The following is a 24,850-nucleotide window of genomic DNA, read 5'->3' as shown; positions in this document are numbered from 1 at the left end:
TCTCTAATCATTAGCAGTTCAACAACAACCTTAAAACTATTTTGTGTATATGTAAAGTCAAAGTTTTCCCCAAGCTCTGTTCTAACATATATAAGTTTGGGGAAGCTATTTAACACAACGTGCATGATTAATTTATAAATATTAAAGAAAGTTGTGACCCCAAATAGGGTATTATTAATTAAGCTTGTTACCTGGATTATTTTGATCTTAACAAACAAATCTGCAGTGTGTTAAGAAAACACTGAGCTCAGTACCTTCACAGATGTAAATTACATTTTAAACCTCAACATTCTATTCTGTGTGGTAGATATCCATTGTCACCTCAGTTTTATAGATGAGAAACCAAGGCTCAGAGAAGTTAAATGATTTATCCTGACCACACAGCCATAATGGGGCCCCAGTTTCTGGATCCGAGTCCAGTCACTATTCCAGTGCTTTTTATTTGATAGCACGCAATGGCTGATGCTTTGTGTGAAGCTTTGTAAACAAGCAAACAATCCTATATCTAATAGTGTTAAGTGAAATGAAAGTTGGTTTTTGTTGTCGTTTTAAAGCATATAGACATTTTCATTGTAATGTCGAATTTTCTAGCAATCTTGAAACGGTTTATCTTCTCAAGGGGAAAAAAAGCTAGAGAGATTGTTTTATTTTGCTCACATTTCTGATTTCATCGATAGACTTTCGTTTACTTTACATTTAAACATCCACACTTATTTTTGAAATTTTCTTTTCTGCACATATATAAAAGAGGAACACTTCCATCCTTGTAAACAAAATTAATTGGAATAATTCTGCTAGAGATAATTATGAAAATGAAAGTGAATATATAGAGGTTTATTTCTTTGTCATTTTGAGGATATATAAAATCTCTACTTTCTCAACACAAAAATAATTTTGTTTCCTAGGCAGCGAATCTTTATGCATTTGATATATATTTTTTTATTTCATAGAAAGAGAAGTACTAGAGGAAATAACTTGAACAATAAAAGAAAATATATTGAAACTCCCATAACATTAAAAATGTCTTTCCCAGAGATTCTCTTCCTGCAGTCACTTAAGAGAAATCATGTTTAAAAAAATCACACACATACACACACACACACACACACACACACACACATAAGGTCAGATCAAGTGATTGTGTGATGCCAAAATTAAACCAAGCTATTGAGTTAATAACCCAAGAATTCCTGTAATTGATTTATATAGGATTATTTTGTTTCATCTTTTGTACTTTTCACAGTACGTCAATCTGGACTTATGTTCTGATGAGTAAAGTCATGTGTCTATGATTTTAAAATAGATCAGATAAAATAGAGTAGTCAATTGGAGGCAGGGTGTTGCCATGAAAAGAACATGTGCTATGGAGTCAAACAGATCGATCTCCAGATCTGAGCTCAGCCACTGCTAACAAGTGACTTAACCTTTTTTTTTTTCTTAAAATTTTAAAATATAGATAGTAGTTTCTATTTTCTCATTTATTTTGAGAATGATTATGTTAGATAAAGGAAATGAATCTTGAAGAGGAACAAATCTTAAATTCTCATGAAGTTGCTACTTAAATGGGCTTTTGAATATTGGAGTTACATTATATAATAAGTTTAGTTAACTTTTATATAGCTGTCATTTCCTCTAGGGAAAATATCAAAGCTGGCTACAAAACAGATTAGAAAATGTTGGTAATTCCTAACTGTTAAAAAAAAAAAAAAAAGAAAAAAGCAGTTATTTATATCAAACTTTTTTGGAATGAAAGAAAATGATACTCATCCAATTAAAAGATAGGATTTTCTGTAATAACTTTGTAAACAGCACAAAAAAAGAACAGCTCTGAGTACAATGATCCTAAGACCAGTCCGTAAGCCATGGAAAAAATGCCTCGTTTTGCAATCACAACTTGAATATTTTACTAATAAAGCAGAAATATTAACTGGAATCTGAGAAATTTCACATTTAACATCTTCTAGGCTTTAAATACTTTAAAATATTTTTAAACCATTTAGAACCAAAAATATTGAAGTTAAAAAAAAAATTCATATGAAAAAAACCTCTTGGTTGAAGGCCTTTTTAGATCTATTTCAATGTAAAGTATGCCCTCTACTGGCCAGTGCTATTATAACAATTAATTTGTAAGGATATTGTTTATTCAATTTAAGGGCTAAGCTTCATTAGGTAAGATACAGATTGGTTCTTCTATTCCTGACAGGTAATGCCCCCCCCCCCAACCATTTTCAATCTAGATGTGTTTCTCACCCCACAGAATACTTCTCTTTTTTTTACCCCTGGCTGTCATACATTCTCTTTGCCGAAAAGTGGTTTTGTATTAGAGCAGGAAGCAGTGCAAGGGGCCAGGGCCTGTACTCGTTGAGAAAGAAGGGCACCAGCAGATCCCATTCCCCCTGAGAGGTAGTGCTTACAAGGTCTGCAAATAATCTAATTTCACTTGTCACAGTACTTTGATATTTATTCTAGTTCTGACCTTGTGGTGCATTTTAGCTTCACCTCTTTAGCTCTTCCCCTTTGCCTGGTTTCATAACCCACGCACCCTGGAATGTCAAAGAGTACCCCTCAAGATTCAAACACATGTGCATGTATGGGCATGCCCAAAACTACTGCGTGGGCTTCCTAAGTGTGTTTATTTTCATACTACTAATAATACTTATTTAGTTTTTCTTTCTCTCTTTCTTCCTTTCTCTTTCTTCCTTTTCTTTCTTTCTTTCTTTACTTCTTTCTTTTCTCTCTTCCCTTCCTTCCTCCCTCCCACCTTTCTTTTTCTTTCTTTCTTTCTTTCTTTCTTTCTTTCTTTCTTTCTTTCTTTTCTTCCTCTCTCTCTCTCTCTCTCAGGGTCCTGTTTCAATAGCTCTTACTGGTACTTAAAAATGAACAACAGTTGAGTATTGCCCATATGGAAAAAGCAGGCTTTTTGTGATGTGTACATTGAGGACTAAGATGAACCTTTATCACTTTCTTTCTTTTCCCTTCCTCTTCTTTGAGGAGCTATACTAGCCAAACCCCTCAAGACCACCAATAAAGTTATTCTGGACTCTCCTCCCACTGTGGGTTCCTTTGACTCTGTGCTTTTCTGTGGGCTCCTATAATTGGATCAGACACATTGCTAAGACCTCTTGTCTTTTTTTTTTTCTAAAATGCAAAGTATCCTAACACTCAAACACTCCTTTTCTTTTGAAATAACTTATCCTTAATCTTTTTTGAGAGGAAATAGATGACTTTTATTTTCAGCTCTATGTATATGGATTTGTGCGTGTGTGTGTGTGTGCGCGCACACACACACACACACACGCGCTCACATTTTGGTCTGTCAGATTCTGCTCTCCGTGCCAGGGAACATGTGTTCCCGCAGAATGGAGAGAAGCCACCTCCACCCACCTTGCATATTCTCTCCTGGATCCAAGCTTCTAGGAAATGAGTTCCCCAAAGAGAAAAAACTCTCCTAGAGCCACAGGCCCACATGGCTATCCACGGAGCTCCTTGCTCCTGTTTATAGAATTTATACTGCCGAAGTGTTTCCGTCAGAATTACATTTGAATTGTGTGTAAGTAATAGTGTTGGCTTAAATCATCTAGACCCTTTAGCCTTTGGACTTGAGTCCCAATATATAAAGACAGTTATTAAAATACAGGGTTGTGGAGATAACCATATCCACTAGACTCATTCATTCACTGCCAGTCAGTAACAGAGGCAAAAAGTCCCGGAGTGAAAAAGTTATGAGTGAAAAGCTAGATGACCACATGGGAAGTAAGTCTTGGCAGTAACAAGGTTTAGGGATGTCAAGCTAGAAGATGAATTGTAAACTAATTCGGCTGGTAAGCACCCCTAAGGAAGAAGTATTCAAGTTAAGCAGGCTTAAGCAAATGTGAGGAAAGTATGGGGAGATACATTTAAGGTTGTCCCGATAAATGCTCAATGGTCAGCTGTTTGGGGGGGAAAGCCACGATATAGAAGCGTCTGTTAATTTCCATGGTGTAAATATTCCTGCCAGGGCTGATTTCAAGCTCCCAGCATGATGTCACAGAGTGGAGCTGAGCAGAGATGTGTGCATCTGGCTCCTGCAAACCAGTGGGAGCCGGTTCCAGCTACCCAGAGGATTCATTCCTCCGATTAAGGATTCTCCCACAAACATCATCTAAAACGATCAGGCGTGCATTGTGCTAGTATTTCATAATTGGCCAAACGATGAATGATAAACTTGTAAGAGTATTTTTTTTTGCCTTAGAAAAATCATTTATAAAAACTATGGAGAAACCCATTAACACTCATTGATATAAGAAGTCTTATCTCACCCATCCTCCTCCATAAATGCTCCCCTCTTAACCGAATTATTCTCCTACATCCATAGTTATAGAATTTTGTTGTGTTTACTATAGCTAGATTCATTTTGTATAGACTTTTGTTTTCAGGGCAGTTTCAGATTCACTGCAAAACTGAGCAGTATGGAAACTTTCCCCACAAGCCCTGCTCCCACACATGCAGAGCCCTCCGCATTATTAACACCCCTCACCCTAAACATACTTTGAACTTTCCTACACCTACTCTCTTGCTCACAGTGCCCATGCGGTCTGAAATGCTGCCTGCCGCTTCTGTGCACAGACCCAACCCAGGACTGGATGAACCGAGGTCTCCGCTTCCTCCTCGGGGAGGCTGTCTCTGCACCTTCCTTCCTTCCCAAGTCTTCCCTCCTTGTCCCTGAACACATTCTCTCTTTCGCTCTGGACAGTGACTGTTTCTCTTTGGGGGGCCATAACTTGTTTTCTGGAACTGGGTTCTAAACTCTTTGAGGGTGAAGGCAATACCCCCAGGACTCGGTTCTCTCGGTAACAAGACCTGACGAACTCACTCTGTGGCTTCTTGTCTTCATCCGCATGCTAAATAGAGAAGGTAAGGCCTGAGCATCAAACTGAAATAAAACCCGCCGCCTTTGTTAAAACGGTGCTAAAAAAAAAAAGAAGTTTTTGGTTTGTAGCCATGAAAGGATGTCAGGAAAATAAACCCAGCATGTCATAGCTGCACACCAGGGATAGCCTTTCTGTCAAAATACCTATGGCCTCATTCCTGAGATATGAACAACAACCCTCGTGGAACTATTAAGCGATTAGAAGTCATATAAGTAACTTAGATAGCTCCAGGTAGGTTTCAAATAAAATAGAAACCCATATTAACCTTTAGCAAACACTAACATCAGCAGGGACAGCATCTCTCTCTCTCTCTCTCTCTCTCAGCTCAAATTAGTATTTGCCTTTTAGATTGCCTCAGTAGTATTTCTAGTTCTAATAATTAATGTACTTAAATTTAGCAAAATATAGAAGTAAAGGATAGTTATCTTAAGTCAAACCAATCCTGTAATAGTGTGGGTTATTTTGACACAATCTTATTGTATGTTGCTTTATCGATCATCTTTTCCACTGAGGTCTTAAATGCTATATGGTATTTTTTTTTCTAGAGATTCTAAAAATCTCTAAATTTCTAGAGGCTGGTGCCATAAAACATTATTCTGGTCTTCAAGTGCAAGGATAAATTTTGTGGCATTTTTACAGAAATTAGTATAGACCAAATCTAAGATTGGACTTTGGTCTATAAAAAGGCAAAACAAAACAACAACAAAAAAAGTGCTATAACAGATTGGGCCAGGGAGAAGGAGGCTGTTTTATAAAGGTCAATTTTTAAACCCCTCCTACAGAACATGATCTATGCAAAATATATCCACAATATATTCCAAAGCATAATGTCACCGGATAAACCTAAGGAGTGGAACATATGGGGGAATATGAAAAAGAAGGTATTAAAGTCTGAAAACAAGCAGGTTGGTAAGCTCATTAGCTGGGGTGGAATTTTAAAATCTTCACGTGAACGAATATATAAATCAAAATATACACATGCATTCACAGTCATGCGCACTGTATATTCACACATGGCACATTCTACAGTTACATTATAATCTTCCACACTGGAACAGTGAATCCCATTCTCTTTTTAATGTAAAAGCGCCCTCTGCTGGCCGACATGAGGTACTGGCATTTTCTAGTTTTCCTAATCAAGATCCAAGACCGAATGATAAAAGAAGTCTGGGAGATTTTATGTGAAATTCTGCATAAAAGTAAGTTTATTACAAATACGCGTTTTATTTTGTTTTGAACCTCATTTTCTTTACTTTTATTTTATTATAGATCATTAATTCCTGAAATAGTATAATGTAAAGGTCGGTGTAGAAGAACCACGTGCTTGTTTTGAGAAAGCAGTAACAGCAGACTATTAGAAACAGTCTATTAAAGACTATTAAAAATAGACTATTAAAAATTGTACAACCAATTTTACTGAAAGCCTATAGAATTAAAATAATCCAGCTAACTTTGTATTTTCTATAATTAAAATATTTTCAATGGAAGAAAATGAACGTGGGCTTTGTGTTCCTCTGATGTTTTCTTGGGAGTTGGGGGTTTTCCAATATTTTCTCGTTATGAGAGATGGCCAGTGACTTTAGAAAGCAGGACTATACCATCCAGCATTAAAATTCTACTCATAGTCTGAGAACTATTCAAATATCCTTTTGAAATTATTGGGTTAATTTGGAAGAAGGCAAATTTTAAAAATTGGTATATCTCACTTATTAACCAGTTTTGAATGGGAAGCACATAGTTGGAAGGAGGGAGGAAGAACAATGCCAGCCCCCAGTGTGGAGTCAGGACAAAATCACTCTCCAGAGCCATCTACTAGGGAATCCTGATACATCACCCCAAGGATGAAGGAGAAATGGGATTCAACTTGGTTTCAGGGTGGGCTACTGTTCCCAGCGGTAGTAGATCTCACCCTGTCAGGTGTGTCAAGGAGTAAAAAGGGCTAACAAACAACATACAAGGAAACTTTGCATTGAAATTATAAATAATTACCATTTGTATGCACCAAGACTATGCACTGAAAAAATATTTTAGAAACTGGTTCAGAAATAAAAATTAGAGGAGTCAATTTAAAATTAGAAATAATTCAAGTCACATTTTTTCTTTCTGCATATGAAAATTCATATTTATAGAATGTGTGCAGCTTAAGTAATACGTTTCTTTCAATGCTACTTTGGTAGCATTGACTATATTTGAGCTGTATATGAAATCTTAATCCAATATATTAGAATTCAAAATAAAGATTATACATTACCAGTATCGATAAAATACAAAAAACAAAATTATGCAAATGCATATCAGAAACTATGGGATAACTCCTCCTTTATTTTGATTGCTAACTCTACGAAAGGATGACAGGATAGGCAAAATCTTCCTACCGTAAATTTTGCAACAAAAACTTGAAGCAAAAAAACATCAGTAGCTGCTTTGGACTAATGGTACTTTAAAAGTTATTTATATCCGTCATCTTAGTTCTGGAGAGCAATAAGAAAATAAACACACACTTGGAATGATCCATAGCATCTATGAGTAGTGGTGTCTAAGGCCTAAGGTTAAGGAACTACATTTTAATAAATAAATTACCCTTCGTTACTTCTCTGAAAAGGGCTAGAATGGATTGGACTGACTTGCTCCCATGTGCACAGGGAAGTCCATACGGCATAAGGATCCTACAAACCTGAAGGTCGTTAAAGTCTCTGGATTGGGTGGGGTTGTCAGATCACTGTTAGCATACTATACTTTCACAGGTTCTCAGACCAGCACATGTTTTAATAGGCTGTACTTGCATTTACTGTATGACTGTTATTAGCACTTACTGTGCAGCCACATAGTGACTACTGTTTGACTGACGTGCCCATCAGTTGAAAGTTCCATGAGAGCAGAAGCCCACCTCTCTTACGTTCCCCCACGGTATTTGCAGTGCTAAACACTGAACACTGCATGCCTGGGACGTGATAGTAGTTAAATAAATGTTTGTTACATGAAAGAATCAAAAGGTACAGAGATCAAATGGGAGGGAGGGTGAGAGGGAAGACAAGAGGGGTAAAAAACAAAACAAAACACACACAAAAAAAACCCTTTCTGTCCCCTAAGGCCATTATTACGTTCTAGATTTTTTTTTTTTTCACAAAATGCAACTTAAAGTTTTATGTGAACTAGTAAGAAAATAGAAAAATTTTAAAGTTTTGCCTTTAATTTTGTTCACTTTGAGACTCAGAATCCTCTGTAGATACATAAACTACAGGCTGATGAGATGCATTGCTGGCAACCTTTGATGAAAAACTCGCATTTGAGATGCAGGATCGTCTGCCGGCTTCAGTCCTGTCTTTGATTCTTTCTAGGGTGGATTTAGAAAGTAGCCAGTAACCCACGGAGACGTCAGGTAGCCTACCAAGGAAGTATGTTAAAATGTGACAAACCTACATTCAGATAGTACATTTGGGCATTCCTATCAGTTCACGATTTCTGAAAGAAAGTGCAGCTGCTCAAATGAAAAAAAAAACAACCCTCTAGAATTCAAGTTTTTGCTATTCTATATATTAAGCCTGACTACCTAACGTGTGGTCCAGGACCAGCAGTACAGTGTCACCTGGGAGCATGTGAGGAAGACAGAATCTCAGGCCCCACACAGGACCTACTAAATCAGAATGCATTTCAGGAAGACCGGCTCCCCTAGGTGATTCAGACACACAGGAAAGCCTGAGAAGCATTGCATTAAAAAAAATAATAAAGAAAGAAAAGAAAAGAAAAGAAGAGAAAAGACAAGAGAGAAGAGAAGAGAAGAGAAGAAAAAACACACAAAAAAACTATAAACAAGGCACAAGGTTGAATAGCAGGCAAACTATAATACACACTGGTGCTACTTATGACAAGATTGCTATCCTACATGTTTCATATAGTTCATATAAACCATCAAGAAGAATATTAATACACTAACAGAAAAATAGATAGGCAACTAGCAACAACAAAAAGAATAAACTTATAAAAATGCTTTTCATTGGAAATCAAAAAATTCAAATTCAAGTAGCAAGATACCAGATTGGCAAAGTTTGAAGAATTACCTCTTTTTGTAGAAGAGACATCAGGGCAATACACACTCGTATACTCCCGAAGAACATGTAATTTGGTACAAGTTTCTGGAAGTAATTTGACATTAAGTATCAGGTATTTTAATATTGTAGAGATCATTTGATCCAGAAATTCCAGTTATGTACTATGCTTTTAAGAATTAAATTTAAAAAAAGGAATTAAATTGAAACATAGATATTAAGGGACTTGTTCACAATGTAGAGATTTTTTAAACATCCTAAATATTTAACAATTGATTAATTAATTATAAATCACCCAATAAATGGAAATATTAAGTCACTAAAAACCAGGCTGTGGAAGAATACCTAGGAACACAGGAGAAATGCCACCATGTATAAAACATTCACTTATGTAAAAAGATTAGAAGGATAGATAACCCAAATGTTAAGAGTAATAGATCTACATTGCTGCAGTATGGGTGACTTTTTCCTTGTATGTTTTCACATTTTCCAAGTATTCTGCAATGCAACTGTATTACTTTTCTGAAGTAGAAAATAGTAAACTTTGGGGGGCACCTGGCTTGCTCAGTCAGTGGAGTATGGGACTCTTCATCTCAGGGCTGTGAGTTCGAGCACCACCCTGGGGCTAGAGATTATTTTTAAAAAATGGAGAAAAAATAGTGAACTCTGCAGTGGTGTGATAGAGTCAGCTTAAACGGGCTCGCAAAAACCAATTGTTAAATCTTCAGGAATTTTGTGAGCAGGCTGTCAAACACAGTCATTTTAAAAATTAAATTATATAGGGCACCTGGGTGGCTCAGTTGGTTAAGCGACTGACTCTTGATTTCGGCTCAGGTCATGATCTCACGGTTTCGAGGTTGAGCCCCGTATCTTCGGCTCCACACTGAGCCTGAAGCCTGCTTGAGACTCTTTCCCTCTCTCTCTGCCCCTTCCCTGCTTGCACACACCCTCTCTCCCTCAAGTTCTAGAAATAAATACATACATACACACATAAATAAACATTAGCAAATGAATTATATAAATGTATAATTAAATAAATTGTATTGAAATCAAGGTAATGAATACTTAAAACTCATCACTTCCTTATCGTGTTCCTGAAATTTACTATCATCCGTGACGTTGATGCTGTTTACGCCCCTCGTGTCTGCATCCTGGAAATGCTAACACCATGGTGAGCTCCCTCTTTTCTCTTCCCAGCTCAGGGACATGATGTTGGAGGTTTGACACCAGCTTTAGTGGGAGCATTTGCCCTGTGAGGACTGGCAAATGCTACAAGTCAGGACTTCCCTTCTTTCCTCCCAGACACTTGCTTGTTCAACATTTACCAGCATACTACAGATCCTGAAAAATTGTTTCTTTTAAATGACTATTTCCTATGAAAATAGAATGCAGCCCTTAGGTGGGGAAAGGGGAAGGGAGAAAGATCTTCCTATCGTGAGAAAATTAGGGAAGGAAATGTAATTAAATTGGTATTATTGTTCCAGTGACTTCTCATATCAGAAAGGTGGTCATGGCGGTAAACAGTTCTCTCACCAATTAGTTACTGCAAATCAAGCCAACCCCAATTTAGCCTCCCCTCATCTGCCTTTCTACAGCCTTGCTTTTGGTGTCTACAAAAACTGAACCTCTCTGAGACATCCCAGTCTATGAAATAAGAAAAAGATAATGAACGGCCTTTTACTTTCTCAGAGCTTTGGATGAATCAAACTAATTCATACATTTGAAAGTATCTGAAAACTATGAACTATAATAAGGTATGCTTATAAATGCCTATCACATTACAAAGACCATGGGTACCTTGTAAGGCAAAATTAGAACCAAATATGTTCATATTCATCACATATTAATATTGCATTAGTTATGAAAACATTTTTAGCCACAAAGGAAAAATGTAATCTTGTCTAGAAATAAGATTTTAATAAAAATGCTTGCAAAACCCCAAAGCCTGAATTTTCTCCCTCTGTGTAACAGATCGTGATGTCATCAATCCACCCACTGATTGTATCTGGAAGTCGTAATTAGTAAACTGCTGTAAAATGTGTGCAGGTTCCAAATACCTGAAATTACACAAGGATCCGCAAAAGACGATTCCAGTGAGTGAGTCTCCATGTCCCGACCTTCTTTGTCTGGACTTAGCTGACCCGTGGCTGCAAGAACCCCCTCTTTAACTTCAGGGCCATCTTCTTGTGATAAACTCTCAGTCCCTATGAATACAGCATGAGACTGTAAACAATAGTGCAATGCAAGTTTTTATAGAGTCTGCATAACTGTGATTGCTATCCTGAAAACAAAACAGGAGTTCCTAATAGGCATTTACCTGCATATACTGGAGTACTGTGAAATTCTAAACAGACCGTAAATTGTACGGTAATGCAAGTTTCTACACAATATAAATAGCTGTTATTGTTATTGTGAAAACCAAGTGGAAGTTTCTAGGAGAAATTTGCCAGAATATACTTTCATACTTTGACATTTTGAAAAGCGAGGAACATATTTTTTGTTATGATACAGTATTTCTATTTTTAATGTGGACACAGTGAGTAATTCTTTTGTAATGGTTAAATTTTATCTAAAAAGACAGTAAAATAAGTATTATGCTAGTCACAAAAAGAGCATGATGATGTCCTAGCTGACCATTACTGGTAGGAGGTAAGCCACGGATGCAGTGATACAAAGTTATATTTAAGGCTGAATTATGAAAATGCAAATTTGGTGGTGGTTTTCTTTAGCTTGCGCTCTTGCCATTTTGTTCCCTCGCTATGTGTTCTATATGAGATGTACATATGCTTTAATGTCAGCCTAAATTCATGTATTTTGGATATCTGGAGATTTTTTAGGAATTCAATGAAATATTCTGTATCCCTCCCTTCTCTTTCCCTCCATTTCTCCCAACGGCCTTTCTTCCTTCCTTCAACCAACATGTTTTGAGTGTTTTCTTAAGGGACTATGTGAGCTACAAGAAAAATCAAGTTTCTGTCCTCTCGCAGCTACAATCTATCAGCGAAGACTGATCCCATAAATAAAATTGCTTAAAGTATCGTTTTGGATTAGCCCATCTTAAAGAAAGTATGTCTGTGTGTGGAGAATTTCCTAAAGAAAATTGTTGTGACTTTGGACTCTATTAGATGACTTGGCAATGTCTGCAGGTACACATTTTGTTTGGGGTTCATAATCATAATAATCAATTTATTTTACACTTATCATATTAAGTGCGATAGAAATGTTGAATCATTTAATCCTCAAAGTAGCCCTAGGTAATAGGTAATAGTATTCTCCCCATTGCACAGAGGAGTAAACTGAGGCACAGAGAGGCCAAGGACTTGCTCTAGAGTTACACATCGAGGGAAGTAAAAGAGCCAGGATTCAAGAAGCATCAGGATCTGGAGCCTAGGCTGCTGTAACAGTCAGCTCAGGCCACAATAACAAAATACCATAGACTGAATGACGTAAGCAAGAGAATTTTACTTTCGCATAGTGCTGGAGATCGGAAGTCCTAGATCAATGTGCCAACAAGGTTGGTGTCTGCTATGAGTTTTGCAGCAGGCCGCCTTCTCACTGTGTCCTCACATGGTGGAGAAAGAGACAGAGATCTCTTCTTACAAAGCCACAGTCCTATCAGATTACGGCTCACCCTTCTCTCTTCATTTAACCTTAATTACCTCCTTGGAGGCCCTATCCATAGAAACAGTCACATTAGAGATTAGGGCTTCAATATATGGATTTTGGGGAAACACAATTTCATCCATAGCAGCTCCTCACCACAAGAATAGTCACAGCTAACGTTACTCTGGTCATTAAGGCCAGAAAAATGCTTGGATTCCCATCCAAAGAGGTACGGTTGAGCAAACAAAACTTAAAGCCCAACTCCTCTGATTGGATGTTCTGAGGAAATGAAAAACTAAGCCCAACTTTTTGGAGTGAGTTGATCAGGAGCAACCTGCCTGCAGTCGGGGTGTTGAGATACTGCACAAATGCTGCCCCATCCAGGGATTGGTGTTGTCCTTCCAACCTTCAGAGGAAGCTCGGTGACCCCTTCGCATGCTGCCCCCTGTCCTCACGGAAGCTCATAGCTGGGTCAACATGCATCACCACTTGCAGTGGTCGAATGGAGGAGAAGCCCCAACCACGAGAGGGCCTGGCTGTGGGACCAGTGAGGGAGGAAGGGGGGATGGATAGCTGGTGCCACTGTTTTCTTTTCACAAGGACTTTCCCCCTTTTACAAAGGGCGTGGCCCTGACCAGCCAAGATATGTGCGTGGGCTTAGTCCCTAAGCCATTCTGAAACAGACACATAAAGACCTCATATCAACACAAAGTCGTGGCACGCAGTAAAGAAAGGTAAGAGGAAGGCATGAGAACACCAGGTGTATGTGACGAGGTGTTAACGATGTAGCTATTACCTGGGATTTACTATATTCACCCACATTACTCTTGTTCAAAGAATTGTAATTTTTAAAATTACACTACCCTTCTAGCAAAGCTTTTGTCTAGAGGAACTTAAAAATATTTTAGAAAGAAATATGGCCAGACATGTTGTCTATATCAGGGGAATCTAGAAGACACTTTGGAGCAGATCTTCTAGACTCCATCCTAAACAGGAAGCCACTGAACACAACTGTAAAATGGGTAGGTACCATCAAACGTGAGGGATGGATATGACAAGGTCTTGTGACCCGAAAGGCTACCCTTTCTAATATCACTTGATACACTGAGACCACTATTTCCCAGGGAACAAACAAACAGATGTAGACTGCAGCCACTTTCTCTTTGAAATTTAAGCCCTTGAATGTTTGTCATGGATGGAAATGGTTCCATGAGGTCCTGAAAGGGAACTCATCATGGATGTGTGCGTGTCTGTCTGCCTATCTCTGTGTATATACATACATACAACAGATATATATATATATACACAGATATATACACATGTATATATGAGTGTGTGTGTGTGTGTGTGTGTGTGTGTGTGTGTGTTTGTGTGTATTTGTAGCTACTGGGCAAAATCAAGCTATTTTATAAATAACATAGAATGAAAATATAATATGTTGTTTATTCTAATAATTGAGTAACTATCTGTTTTTATTCCACACAAACAACTTAGAAAAGTGTGTACTGTGTATCTTATTCCATTAGAAAGGCATATGTGGCGATAGGAACTTTGCATGTCTCATTTAAGTCCACATCTATGTCACCTAGAACAGTGTCTCACACTCATTCCATGTTAATTGAACAAATGATGGAATGACTGGATTAACAGAAAAAGTCAAGTAGGCCTGAAGTGACTCTAATCTATTTAAATCATTCATTACCAATTAGCTTTTGATTTATCTTACATATGAGATTTTTTAAAACATAAGATCCATACCCTGAAAAGAAAAATAAGATGGTAGTTTACATTAGATTTAGAAATAATATATGTGCAAGGGCTCTAAAATGTTACTTTTATTATAATATTTGAAGGATCGAAGAAACAGGAATTAATTTGAGATATGCTGGTAATTACTAACCTTTTAACAAATATTTAATAAATTCCTTAAAAATTGATATAAATGTCCAGAAGACTATGCAGCAGAGTTGTAATAGCCACTAAAATATTTTCTTCCAATTTATTGGTTGTCTAATCAATGTATCAATTATTTTGAGTAAAACTTTTAGGTAATCACTGTGTTTCCAATATAGGATGGGTCATAGAAACAGTGTTAGACTAGTGGTCAGCTGCCAATATTCTAGCCCACTTGGCTGAGTTTTGTGAACTTTGGTAAGTTTATTTCTTCCCAGGCAACAGTTTCCTCATTTGTAAAGGGGAAAAAAAATAGATGATCTCTCAAATTGCCTCCAGTTTTGAAATTTTGATTCTATCTTAGTGCTTAGTGTTGTGTCTACAGTCTTCATTAAACTCTCAATCACTAGGAAAAATGTACACTCTTTCTTAGTAAAATAAGATACCTGCATTGCTTCCAAAGCAAGTGGTGCCTGTTAGCTCCTCGACAAGGGCATAGTTTTCTGTTTGACGCAAAACAGTCAGAAATGCAGAAAACCAGTTTTCTTTCTGCACGATCCTTTTCAGTAGCTCTCTTACACCTGATTCATTTCCATTGCTTTCTGCAGCAGAAATCTGTTTTAAGGGAAAAGGAGGATAAAAAGAAAAAACATCTTTTTTTGCATTTTTATTTTATTTTTTTATTCTAAAATTTACTTTAAAAAAATATATAATTTATTGTCAAGTTGGCTAACATACAGTGTATACAGTGTGCTCTTAGCCTCAGGAGTAGATTCTCGTGATTCATCACTTACACAAAACACCCAGTGCTCATCTAAGCCAAAGCCCATCCCACAATTTCCCTGCCTTCCCCACCCCCAACAACCCTCAGTTTGTTCTCTGTATTTAACAGTCTCTTATAGTTTGCTTCCCTCTCTGTAATTATTTTTTCTTCCCCTTCCCCCATGGTCTTCTGTTAAGTTTCTCAACTTCCACAAATGAGTGAAAACATATGATATCTGTCTTTGTCTGACTGACCTATTTCACTTAGCATAATACCTTCTACATACATCCATGTTGTTGCCAATGGCAAGATTTCATTCTTTTTTGTTGCCGAGTAGTATTCCATTGTATATGTATACCATATCTTCTATGCTCATGGATTAGAAGAACAAATATTGTTAAAATGTCGATACTACCCAAAGCAATCTACATGTTCAATGCAATCCCAATAAAAATAGCACCATCATTCTTCTCAGAGCTAGAGCAGAGAATCCTAAAATTTGGCCCCATATAGCCAAAGTAATGCTGAAAAAGAAAACCAAAGCTGGAGACATCACAATCCCAGACTTTAGCCTGTACTACAAAGCTGTAATCATCAAGACAGTATGGTATTGGCACAAAAACAGACACATAGACCAATGGAATACAACAAAGAACCCAGAATTGGACCCACAAATGTATGGCCAACTAATCTTTCACAAAGCAGGAAAGAGTATCCAATGAAAAAATGTCTCTTTAGCAAATCGTGTTGAGAGAACTGGACAGTTACATGCAGAAGAATGAAACAAGATGATTTTCTTACACCATACACAAAAATAAATTCAAAATAGATGGAAAGACCTAAATGTGAGACAGGAAACTGTCAAAATCCTAGAAGAGAAAATAGGCAACCTCTCTGACCTCAGCCACAGCAACTTCTTATGTGACATGTCTCCAAAGGCAAGGGAAATAAAAGCAACAACGAGCTATTGGGACCTCATCAAGTTAAAAAGCTTCTGCACAGGAAAGGAAATAATCACCAAAACCAAAAGGCAACCAATGGAATGGGAGAAGATATTTGCAAATGACATATCAGATAAAGGTTTAGTATCCAAAATCGATAAAGAACTCATCAGACTCAACACCCAAAAAACAAATAATCCAGTGAAGACACGGGCAGAAGACATGAATAGACACTCTTCCAAAGAAGACATCCAAATAGCAACAGACACATGAAAAGATGCTCAACATCACTCATCATCAGGGAAATACAAATCAAAATCACAATGAGATATCACCTCACACCAGTCAGAGTGGCTAAAATTAACGACTCAGGAAATAACAGATGTTGGTAAGGATGTGGAGAAAGGGGAACTCTTGCATTGTTGGTGGGAATGCAAACTGGTGCACTACTCTGGAAAACAGTGTGGAGATTCCTCAAAAAATTAAAAATAGAATCACCCTAAGACCCAGAAATACCACTACTAGGAATTTATCCAAAGGATACAGGAGTGCTGATTCACAGGGACACATGTAACCCAACATTTATGGCAGTGTTATCAACATTAACCAAATTATGGAAAGAGCCCAAATGTCCATCAACTGATGAGTGGATAAAAAGATCAAACATCTTCTGAACAATTTTAAACAATGTGTAAACATTGTTTAATAAGTGAACAATTAAGCATCAGTGTTAATAAAGGCTTATATTCAAATATGAGAGAAAAGACGAATGTCACTTGTAGCAACTCTGGATTGTAGCCGGGAGCAAATCTCTGGGTCAAGCCCCCTTAAAACTATGCACCATTTTTAAAGCCACTGAGATATTCAAAACTGATGCTTAGGAAATAAATGTTTTACCTCAGCCATTCTGAACAAGGGGTGCAGGAGAAAGTGTCTTTAATTTCTAGTTCTGCTATGTCTATTTGCATTAATTTATTTCGGTATATCCAGGGCTTGCTATTTCTTTTAAACCCATGGAGTCTATAAATAGGAAACCAAATATTGCTTGGCCATCACTACTATGAAGGAATTACTATCACAAGACTTATATTCTTGCTAACTTAATATCTGTAATATGTACTCGACTATAATATTTTTCCTAAATTTGTGTTTATTTAGTATTATGAGACAAAGGGATTTGTGCACACATTCCTTTCTTAAAGTATGGGGCATAATTATTTCTATATCTATTCATTACAACCTTTAGCCTTCCTTTAATGTCTCTTTTAGATTAAACCAGCAAATCTTTTTAAGTGTGGATCATTCACGTAATCGTTATCACAGTGCACTTCCCAGGACTTCACACAGCACCAAACATTTGAAGAAAAGGCTAAACAAGCCACATTTAGACCAGAAAGAAATTAGACACCACACCATCAGCTTGCTGTGCCGTGATGCCAGCCACATCATGTCTCTGGGCCTCAGTTTCTGCATGTGCAAAACAAGGCAACTAAAAAGAAATGTCGTGGCTTCTTCACCCACTTTAGACACACCTGGGGAGCTTTAACAAAACACTCATGCCTGGGATCTACCTTCCCTCCCAAAGATTCTGACTTGTTTTGTCGGTGTGGGGAAGCCAAAACGTTTTTTAAGGACCTCACACTTCTAATTAGCGGCTTTGATGAGAAATACTGACTTACCTACTCTCAAAGGCCCTTCTGAACATTTGTCCACTTTCTACATGTATAATCTGGGTTGATTAACTAGATTAATTGTTTCTTATTAAATTTGTGTATTTTCTAGTCCTATAAGTATGTCCCATAACCTTTTAGTGTCAGGTATTAGTTTGCATTTTTGAAACAGTGTCTGACACAAATTCAGTGTTAGTTATTATTATGGATGACTGAAGAAAGCATGTACCTGTATAAACACTTCACCAGGAGCACTACTTAGTACAGAAGTGTACAGCATAATTTCTACCCAGTGGGTATGTTAGTCTTACTTAGAGAATACTTACTAATATTATTATAAAGCGTTTGTATATATTAACCCAGAAATCCTGAAGAAGGAGCCAACATTAAACCCATTTTACAGATCAGAAATCCAAGGCACAGAAAAATCCAGTTACCTTTCTGGAGCCACAAAGCTAGTTAAATGGCAGAGGTAGAATTTTATCCCAGGCAATTGGTTTCAGAGGCCAAATACTGCCTTCCTGAACTCTAATTATACTTACTAATCCTCTCCAACTTTAAGCACATTTTCCAGCAAGAAATGGTTAAGATGACTACTGGATTTAATTAAATTTAGGTGATTTCAGTCCATCTCCCCCATAGCATTTTCTAAGCAGAGTCTTGCTCATTTCCTACCTTTTCTCTAACTTCATTAATCTCCTATTAGAAACATTTCTTCTATGGTGTTTGTAAATGTCTTTATTATTATTTGCTAATTTAATAATAGTTGCTAAAGATATTAAGTAAGACTGGTTTAAGCAAACTTCTTTTAGGGGCACACGGGTGGCTCAGTCAGTTGAGCAACTGAAACTTGGTTTCAGCTTAGGTCAGGATCTCATGGTTCGTGAGTTCAAGCCCCACATCCGGCTTCACACTATCATAGTGTGGAGCCTGCTTAGGATTCTCTCTCTCTCTCTCTCTCTCTCTCTCTCTCTGCCCCTCCTGTGTGTGCTCTCTCTCAAAATAAATAAACTAAAAAAATTTTTTCTACAGCACCTTCTTTTAACTCAACCATTCCTATTTCTAATTACCCCACTCTTTAATCAGCTTTAAATCCATCTGACAGAAGTAATCAGAAAGCATTTCTCTAAAAACAGCAAGTGAGGCACTGTAATGAATATTCTTACTAAAAATCTAAGTATATTATAGGGACTAAATTTTCTTCCACTATTAATCAGTTAACTTGATTTTAACTGTAGAATTACATTTGTCAAGCTTGTTTTGTCCTTATTGAGTTCAGGCAGTTGAAGATCATTATGCCATTATTTCCTGCAAGTATTTATATTATTTGAATATGGAACTACATATAACACCTGTGCAATTTTAGCAGCTTCATCAAGATCCCGAGTTTTTAAGAAGTTTTCTAAGTTTGGGTGCTAGAAAGTAGATCAATTCCCTTTGAAGCAGTCATATATAAATATATATATAAGCATAATAAATAATACATAATAAATAAATATAAATATATATAATATATATAAGCATATATATATAAACATATATATATGCTTATATATATATAAACATATATATATGCTTATATATATTATATATATTTATATTTATATAAATAAACATATATATATATATGCTTATATATATAACTTAATCTGTCCTCCTAAAACATACTAAAGACATTAGATTCCAATATTAAGTTTGATTATGGAAACTCTTGGAAAGATATTTAGACTTGAGACTTCAACAGGACATGTAGTGATTCTCACTCATGTTCTTCCCCCTGTGAACATTTTCTCTGAATATGCAGTTTAAAATAGCTATGGATACACTGCTAACTAATTTATAAAATAAATATGAATTTGTGGGTAATACAATTATATGCTTTCACATTCTAAATTCTTTCATCTATGTTTTTTATTTCCAACAGAAATCAGGAGAGAAAACTGATATTTTTCATTAAACACTGGCTTGCCAACACAATTGTAAAGTTTGACAAAAATGTTTTCTCTCTTTCATAAAAACCTTAGAGAGCTATTTAAATATAATGGTAATTTTTTTTAACACAGCAGACCTTAGCTCTCACACCAGTAAATCAGAAGGCAAAACTCATATGTTAAAAGCAAAGAATTTTTAAAAGCTAGTTCCCCATAAAAACTTAATGTGTTTCTAAATGAATATCTATCATCACATTGCCATAACTAATTTCTTACTAGTATAGTATTTTTTCTTGCTAATAAAATCCATAAGCATCAGAATTTACCTGACAATACAGTAAGCTGGGAGAGACGGACTCAGGTCTTTGGCGGTCACATAAGGACAACTGGACTTGGTTTCTAGCTGCACTCATCACAGTATCTCTGGATCTCCTATGTAAATGAGACGTATATGGGGTCTTCCTGAACTATGGATGTTTACTGCTTTGAGCTGGCCAGGATTGGAACATGCACCTCTCTTTAGGTGTTCGGACTGCTATTAAGACACTATGGAAATGTTTATATTATCACCTCTTTTCCAAAATTCATGGCTGTCTAAGTCAATGGATGTGCCAAGAGGTCACTAAGCATCCTTAAAAAAAGCAGGTCAGTACAGGGGCACTCCCTTTCTATTAGGGATCGTTACATTACAATGATCTATGAGGTGATTCTTATATTTATTATTGGGCCTCCAGTATTTACAAGAGTGCCTTGCGCACACTAGACATTCTTTAACTATTTATTAGATGAATACGGATCCACACTACAACATAGGCTCCATGAAAGCAGAGACAATATCTGCATTATTATCCAGTCTTTTTACCACTAGCATGGTGCCTGGCACAAGACGTCACTCTATAAATTTAAACCGAATGAATGAATAATTAATCCTTTAAATAAGTTTCTTTGAGTACTTGCTGAACACAAAACTAAATCTAGGATCATTTCTAGAGACTCTGATGTCTGGGGCCAGGGGCTGCAGGGATGGACATGAGAATCATGAACTAAAATGTCAGACCAAGTAGGAAAATAATTAAACTAATTTTTAGAAGTTCTGACTTCTTACTCATATACTACTTTAAGCTGTCACAAAAGCAAGCTTGGGGATCTTGTGTCCATCATCCATCCATTTCCAAATGCCTGGCAAAGCAATTCATGATGTCATGTGTTCTCATCCCTTATCCTTTATTCCAGACAACTGTTTGGAAATAAAACCAATCAGTCAATGAATTCTTATAGAGTACCAATTCTATACCTAGTCTTAGCTAGATTTCTAGAGGTGAAAGACATAGCTTTTGCTTGGAATCACAGTTTAATCCAGGGAATTTAAGCATATCTGAGCTTCAATGTAGGGGATTTACGTAAGTCTCTGAAACTTTTTTTTTTTAATTTTTTTAAATATTTTTAAAAATTTATTTTAATGTCTTATTTATTTTTGATACAGAGAGAGACAGAGTATGAATGGGGGAGGGTCAGAGAGAGGGAGACACAGAATCCAAAGCAGGCTCCAGGCTCTGAGCTGTCAGCACAGAGCCCGACGTGGGGCTCGAACTCACGGACCGTGAGATCATGACCTGAGCCGAAGTCGGACGCTTAACCGACTGAGCCACCCAGGAGCCGCAAGTCTCTGAAACTTTAAATTTGCAGGGAAATGTACCTAAATGAATGATGATAGAAGTCATCATCATCATCATATCAAAACAACTCTTGATAAGACTTTTTTCATAAACATGATTTCTCATTTGCATTCACTAAAGTATTGTGAGTGAGAGGAGACATGATTATGTCCATTTTCATGGGTAAATTTAGGATCAAGGAACTTAAATAACTTGACCCAAAGTAACACACATATAGTAAGAAACAAACATAGATTTGAGATGGGAATGGTTTTCCCCTTCCAAATTCTTCATGTTTTTCCCCAGTACGCTTTGCTGTTTTGAGATAAATGGTGATCAATCATCCCCATATCAACACAGATTCCTCTAACCCTAAAGCTTCTTTTCCACTGTCATCAATAGTTTAGTTTTGAGACTGATGACACATTAAAATGATGTGTACAAAGATGATTCCAGAATCTCACAGAGATACTACTCCTCCTTAGAAAGCCTCAAATGCATAGCTCCTCCATCTTTCGGAGCCTCTTTTGAAATATGAATTTGAGGGAGAGTTTGGGTTGCTTTGGCTTTAACTGCCGCCCAGTACACAAATGTCCCTTTAGTCTACATCTTCTTTGTGTCAAATCCCAAGCTTTACTGCTAGCTGCCTCCAAGCTTGCCAGAATCAAGAACTTGGATAAAATCTAGCTGGCGGAAATTCAATCCAGGCAAGACAAAAGTGATGCTGATAGGCAGAAGTATTTAGAGTAAATAAGGAGAAGTGCTGTTTCGCTGGCAATCGGGACATCATACCCACCAAACATAAACAGCTTTGTGGTGTTACTGGACTCTGTTGCTTCTGGACTTCCTAACAGCTACTGTGGCTGGAAATGCCATCTTCCATCTCCAGCTGGCTTGAAGGCTGCATACTGTCTTCCAAATTAAGATTCTGCCACAGTGATGTACACATTTGTCATATCCAGCTGGACTACTAGAATGCGTTCTAGCTGGTTCTCAATACACAAAACTACATAAACGTTACAGACAACAGTGTAAAGTAATTTACTTGTTGGGAAAACCAGCCATCAAAATTAGATGCATGCCTTGGTCTTTGGACAGGCCCTATGGCTGTCACGTCTACAAAGGAACACTAACTTTAGTCACTAAAGACCAAGTTACATCACTGGCTCATGTGAGGCCAATGCCTGAGCTTTGTAATGAAGATACAAATAACTGATGAATCTAAAAGAAAGGAAGGAAGGAAGGAAGGAAGGAAGGAAGGAAGGAAGGAAGGAAGGAAAAGAAAAAGAAAGAAAGAAAGAAAGAAAGAAAGAAAGAAAGAAAGAAAAAGGGAGAAACCTTGTTCATTGGGAAACAATGAACAATGAAACATTACATTAAATGTAAAGTTCCCTGTAAAATTCACCCTGTCAAAATGCCACCCAAAAAATCTACTACTTCTTTGCTAATACGAAAAACTGCAATTGCAAAATAAAATGTTTATTTTTTCAATGAATTATCTGCCACTTTTTATTCCCAGAGAATATAGTAACTTATAACTTTGATTAAAGAAAAAAAGTGTGTGTGTGTGTGTGTGTGCGCGCGCGTGTGCGTGTCGTAATTTCTCCACTTGGACCAAGATTGAATGGCATAATGTATAATATAGACCAAAAATAGGCATTTTTTACCTGTAAAGTCCAGATAATAAGTATTGCAAGTTTTGTGAGCTGTATGATCTCTGTTTAACTACTCTTAAAAAGTGCAGAAGCTGTCCTAGCATGTAAATGAACATGGCAGTGTTCCAGGAAAACTTTCTTTATCAACACTGAAAATTTAAAAATGTAAAAACCATGCTTAGTTTTTGGGTCTGCAAAAACCAGTAATAGACTGGACTCAGCCCATGGGTCCATTCTATGGACTATATAAATTAAGACATATACTTGCACACCACCAGGAAGTAGGTCCTTAGCTCTGCCGCTGCTTTCCTGGAACATCTGGGGCAAGTTATTAACCTACCTCAGTTTTATCATCTGTAAAACAAAATTAATAATCTAAAAAATCTTTTTTTTTAAGTTTATTTATTTATTTTGAGACGGAAAGAACGAGCAGGGGAGGGGCTAGAGAGGAAAAGAGAGAATCCCAAGCAGGTTCTGCACTGCCATCAGAGAGCCCAACACAGGGCTCAATCCCATGAACCGTGAGATCATGACTTGAGCCCACTTTAAGAGTCAAACACTTAACCAACTGAGCCACCCAGGCGCCCCATAACCTTAAAAGTCATAATGGATTACTGGGAGCATGATCTCTGATAATACGTTTTGCACATGATACCAATTGTCTGCAGTAAGTGCTCAATAAATGTTATCTGTTACTATGCATTACTATTTTGGAGTTAGCTCCTCTTTAGCTTATTTTAGTGAAAGGATTAGAAAAAGAGCTTTTCTTATATTTAAATTTTCAAAATTATGTTTGTAAGTGCCTGACTAGTCTCGAGAATTTTCAAGGAAGGAGGGAACCACATTTACCCAAAGATACCAAAGAACATTTGGAGTGGGGCAAATGAAGGCGCAACCCCGAGTTACAAAATGTCCCTCCATCTGAGAGGACACCTACCCGATTTCTGTCTTCGTTTGTCAACAGTTTCTCCTCCACACACTTATCCAAGACATCTTTAACCAGAATTCTGTCCACCAGGGAGGGCTGAAGGAGGTTCAGCAGCTGGAGACACTCATCATGAGCGTTCTCAGAGGATGGAGAGGGCAAGTCGGTGAGCTCTGGGTTCAGGTAGCGGGCGGCTAAAACGCTGCCTGCTCTCTGAAGGGCCACCACAAATTGTCTAGCCCAGCCCGGGGGCCAGACTCCCTTCTCCAAGGTGCTCAGAAGCAGTTCCGCTGCGTGTATGTTCCCAGCGGTGACGGCCATTCTCTGAATCTGCTCCTTCAAGTCTGCAGGGAGAAAGGTCAGGTAGTCCAGTACGGGCTCCACCTGGATGTACGTTTTCACTCTGGTCCTGAAACACGAGAGGAGGTAGCAGAAACTCCTGTCTGCGCAATATCCATTCGACATCTTTCGTTCGTGCTCAGAAAAGGGAGGGGGTTCTCCCAAGTAGACCGACGGTTGCTGTTCTCTGCTCAACAGGTGAGAGGTGCGCGCCGCGGTCCGCTGCCTTGGCAGCCACAGGGGTTCACAGCCAGGTGCCAGACGGCCGGGGTGCGCGCAGGGCCCGCTGGCCGGGGCGCGAGGGCGCGGTCGGTCGCACCCGCGGAGGGGGCGGGTGGGCAGGTGGCCGGGCGCCCTGGCCTAGGGACGCGGCGGCGAGATGCTGCGGACGGTCAGGCGCGCTACTTCCGACTCTCTGCAGTGCTCGCTAGAGACCCGCCAGAGACCGGCCGCTGCAAACTCGAGAGGGAGCTTTGAGCCCCGCTTTCCACCGGGCAGTTCTTGTAGTTTACCGAACTT

At 37.8% G+C, this 24,850-nt stretch overlaps 1 protein-coding gene across 2 annotated transcripts in view; it reads right to left on the bottom strand.

Annotated features, from left to right (window-relative positions):
- The window catches only part of IFIH1 (interferon induced with helicase C domain 1), a 59,839-nt gene extending 35,019 nt beyond the window's left edge, over positions 1-24,820 (bottom strand). The window contains exons 1-3 of one of the 2 annotated variants that reach the window (XM_049615584.1): positions 24,005-24,820; positions 14,899-15,067; positions 11,014-11,160 (exon numbers count right to left, since the gene is read on the bottom strand). In XM_049615584.1, the coding sequence (XP_049471541.1) occupies positions 11,014-11,160; positions 14,899-15,067; positions 24,005-24,457 (769 nt within the window). In that variant the 5' untranslated portion in view covers positions 24,458-24,820. The remainder of the gene's footprint in view (positions 1-11,013; positions 11,161-14,898; positions 15,068-24,004) is intronic. The other variant, XM_049615583.1, reaches the window with a different exon arrangement.
- Between the last annotated feature and the right edge of the window lie 30 nt (positions 24,821-24,850).

This window comes from Panthera uncia (assembly GCF_023721935.1).
Source record: "Panthera uncia isolate 11264 chromosome C1 unlocalized genomic scaffold, Puncia_PCG_1.0 HiC_scaffold_3, whole genome shotgun sequence".
Taxonomy (NCBI): Eukaryota; Metazoa; Chordata; class Mammalia; order Carnivora; family Felidae; genus Panthera; species Panthera uncia.
This window is presented reverse-complemented; position numbering and strand designations above follow the sequence as displayed.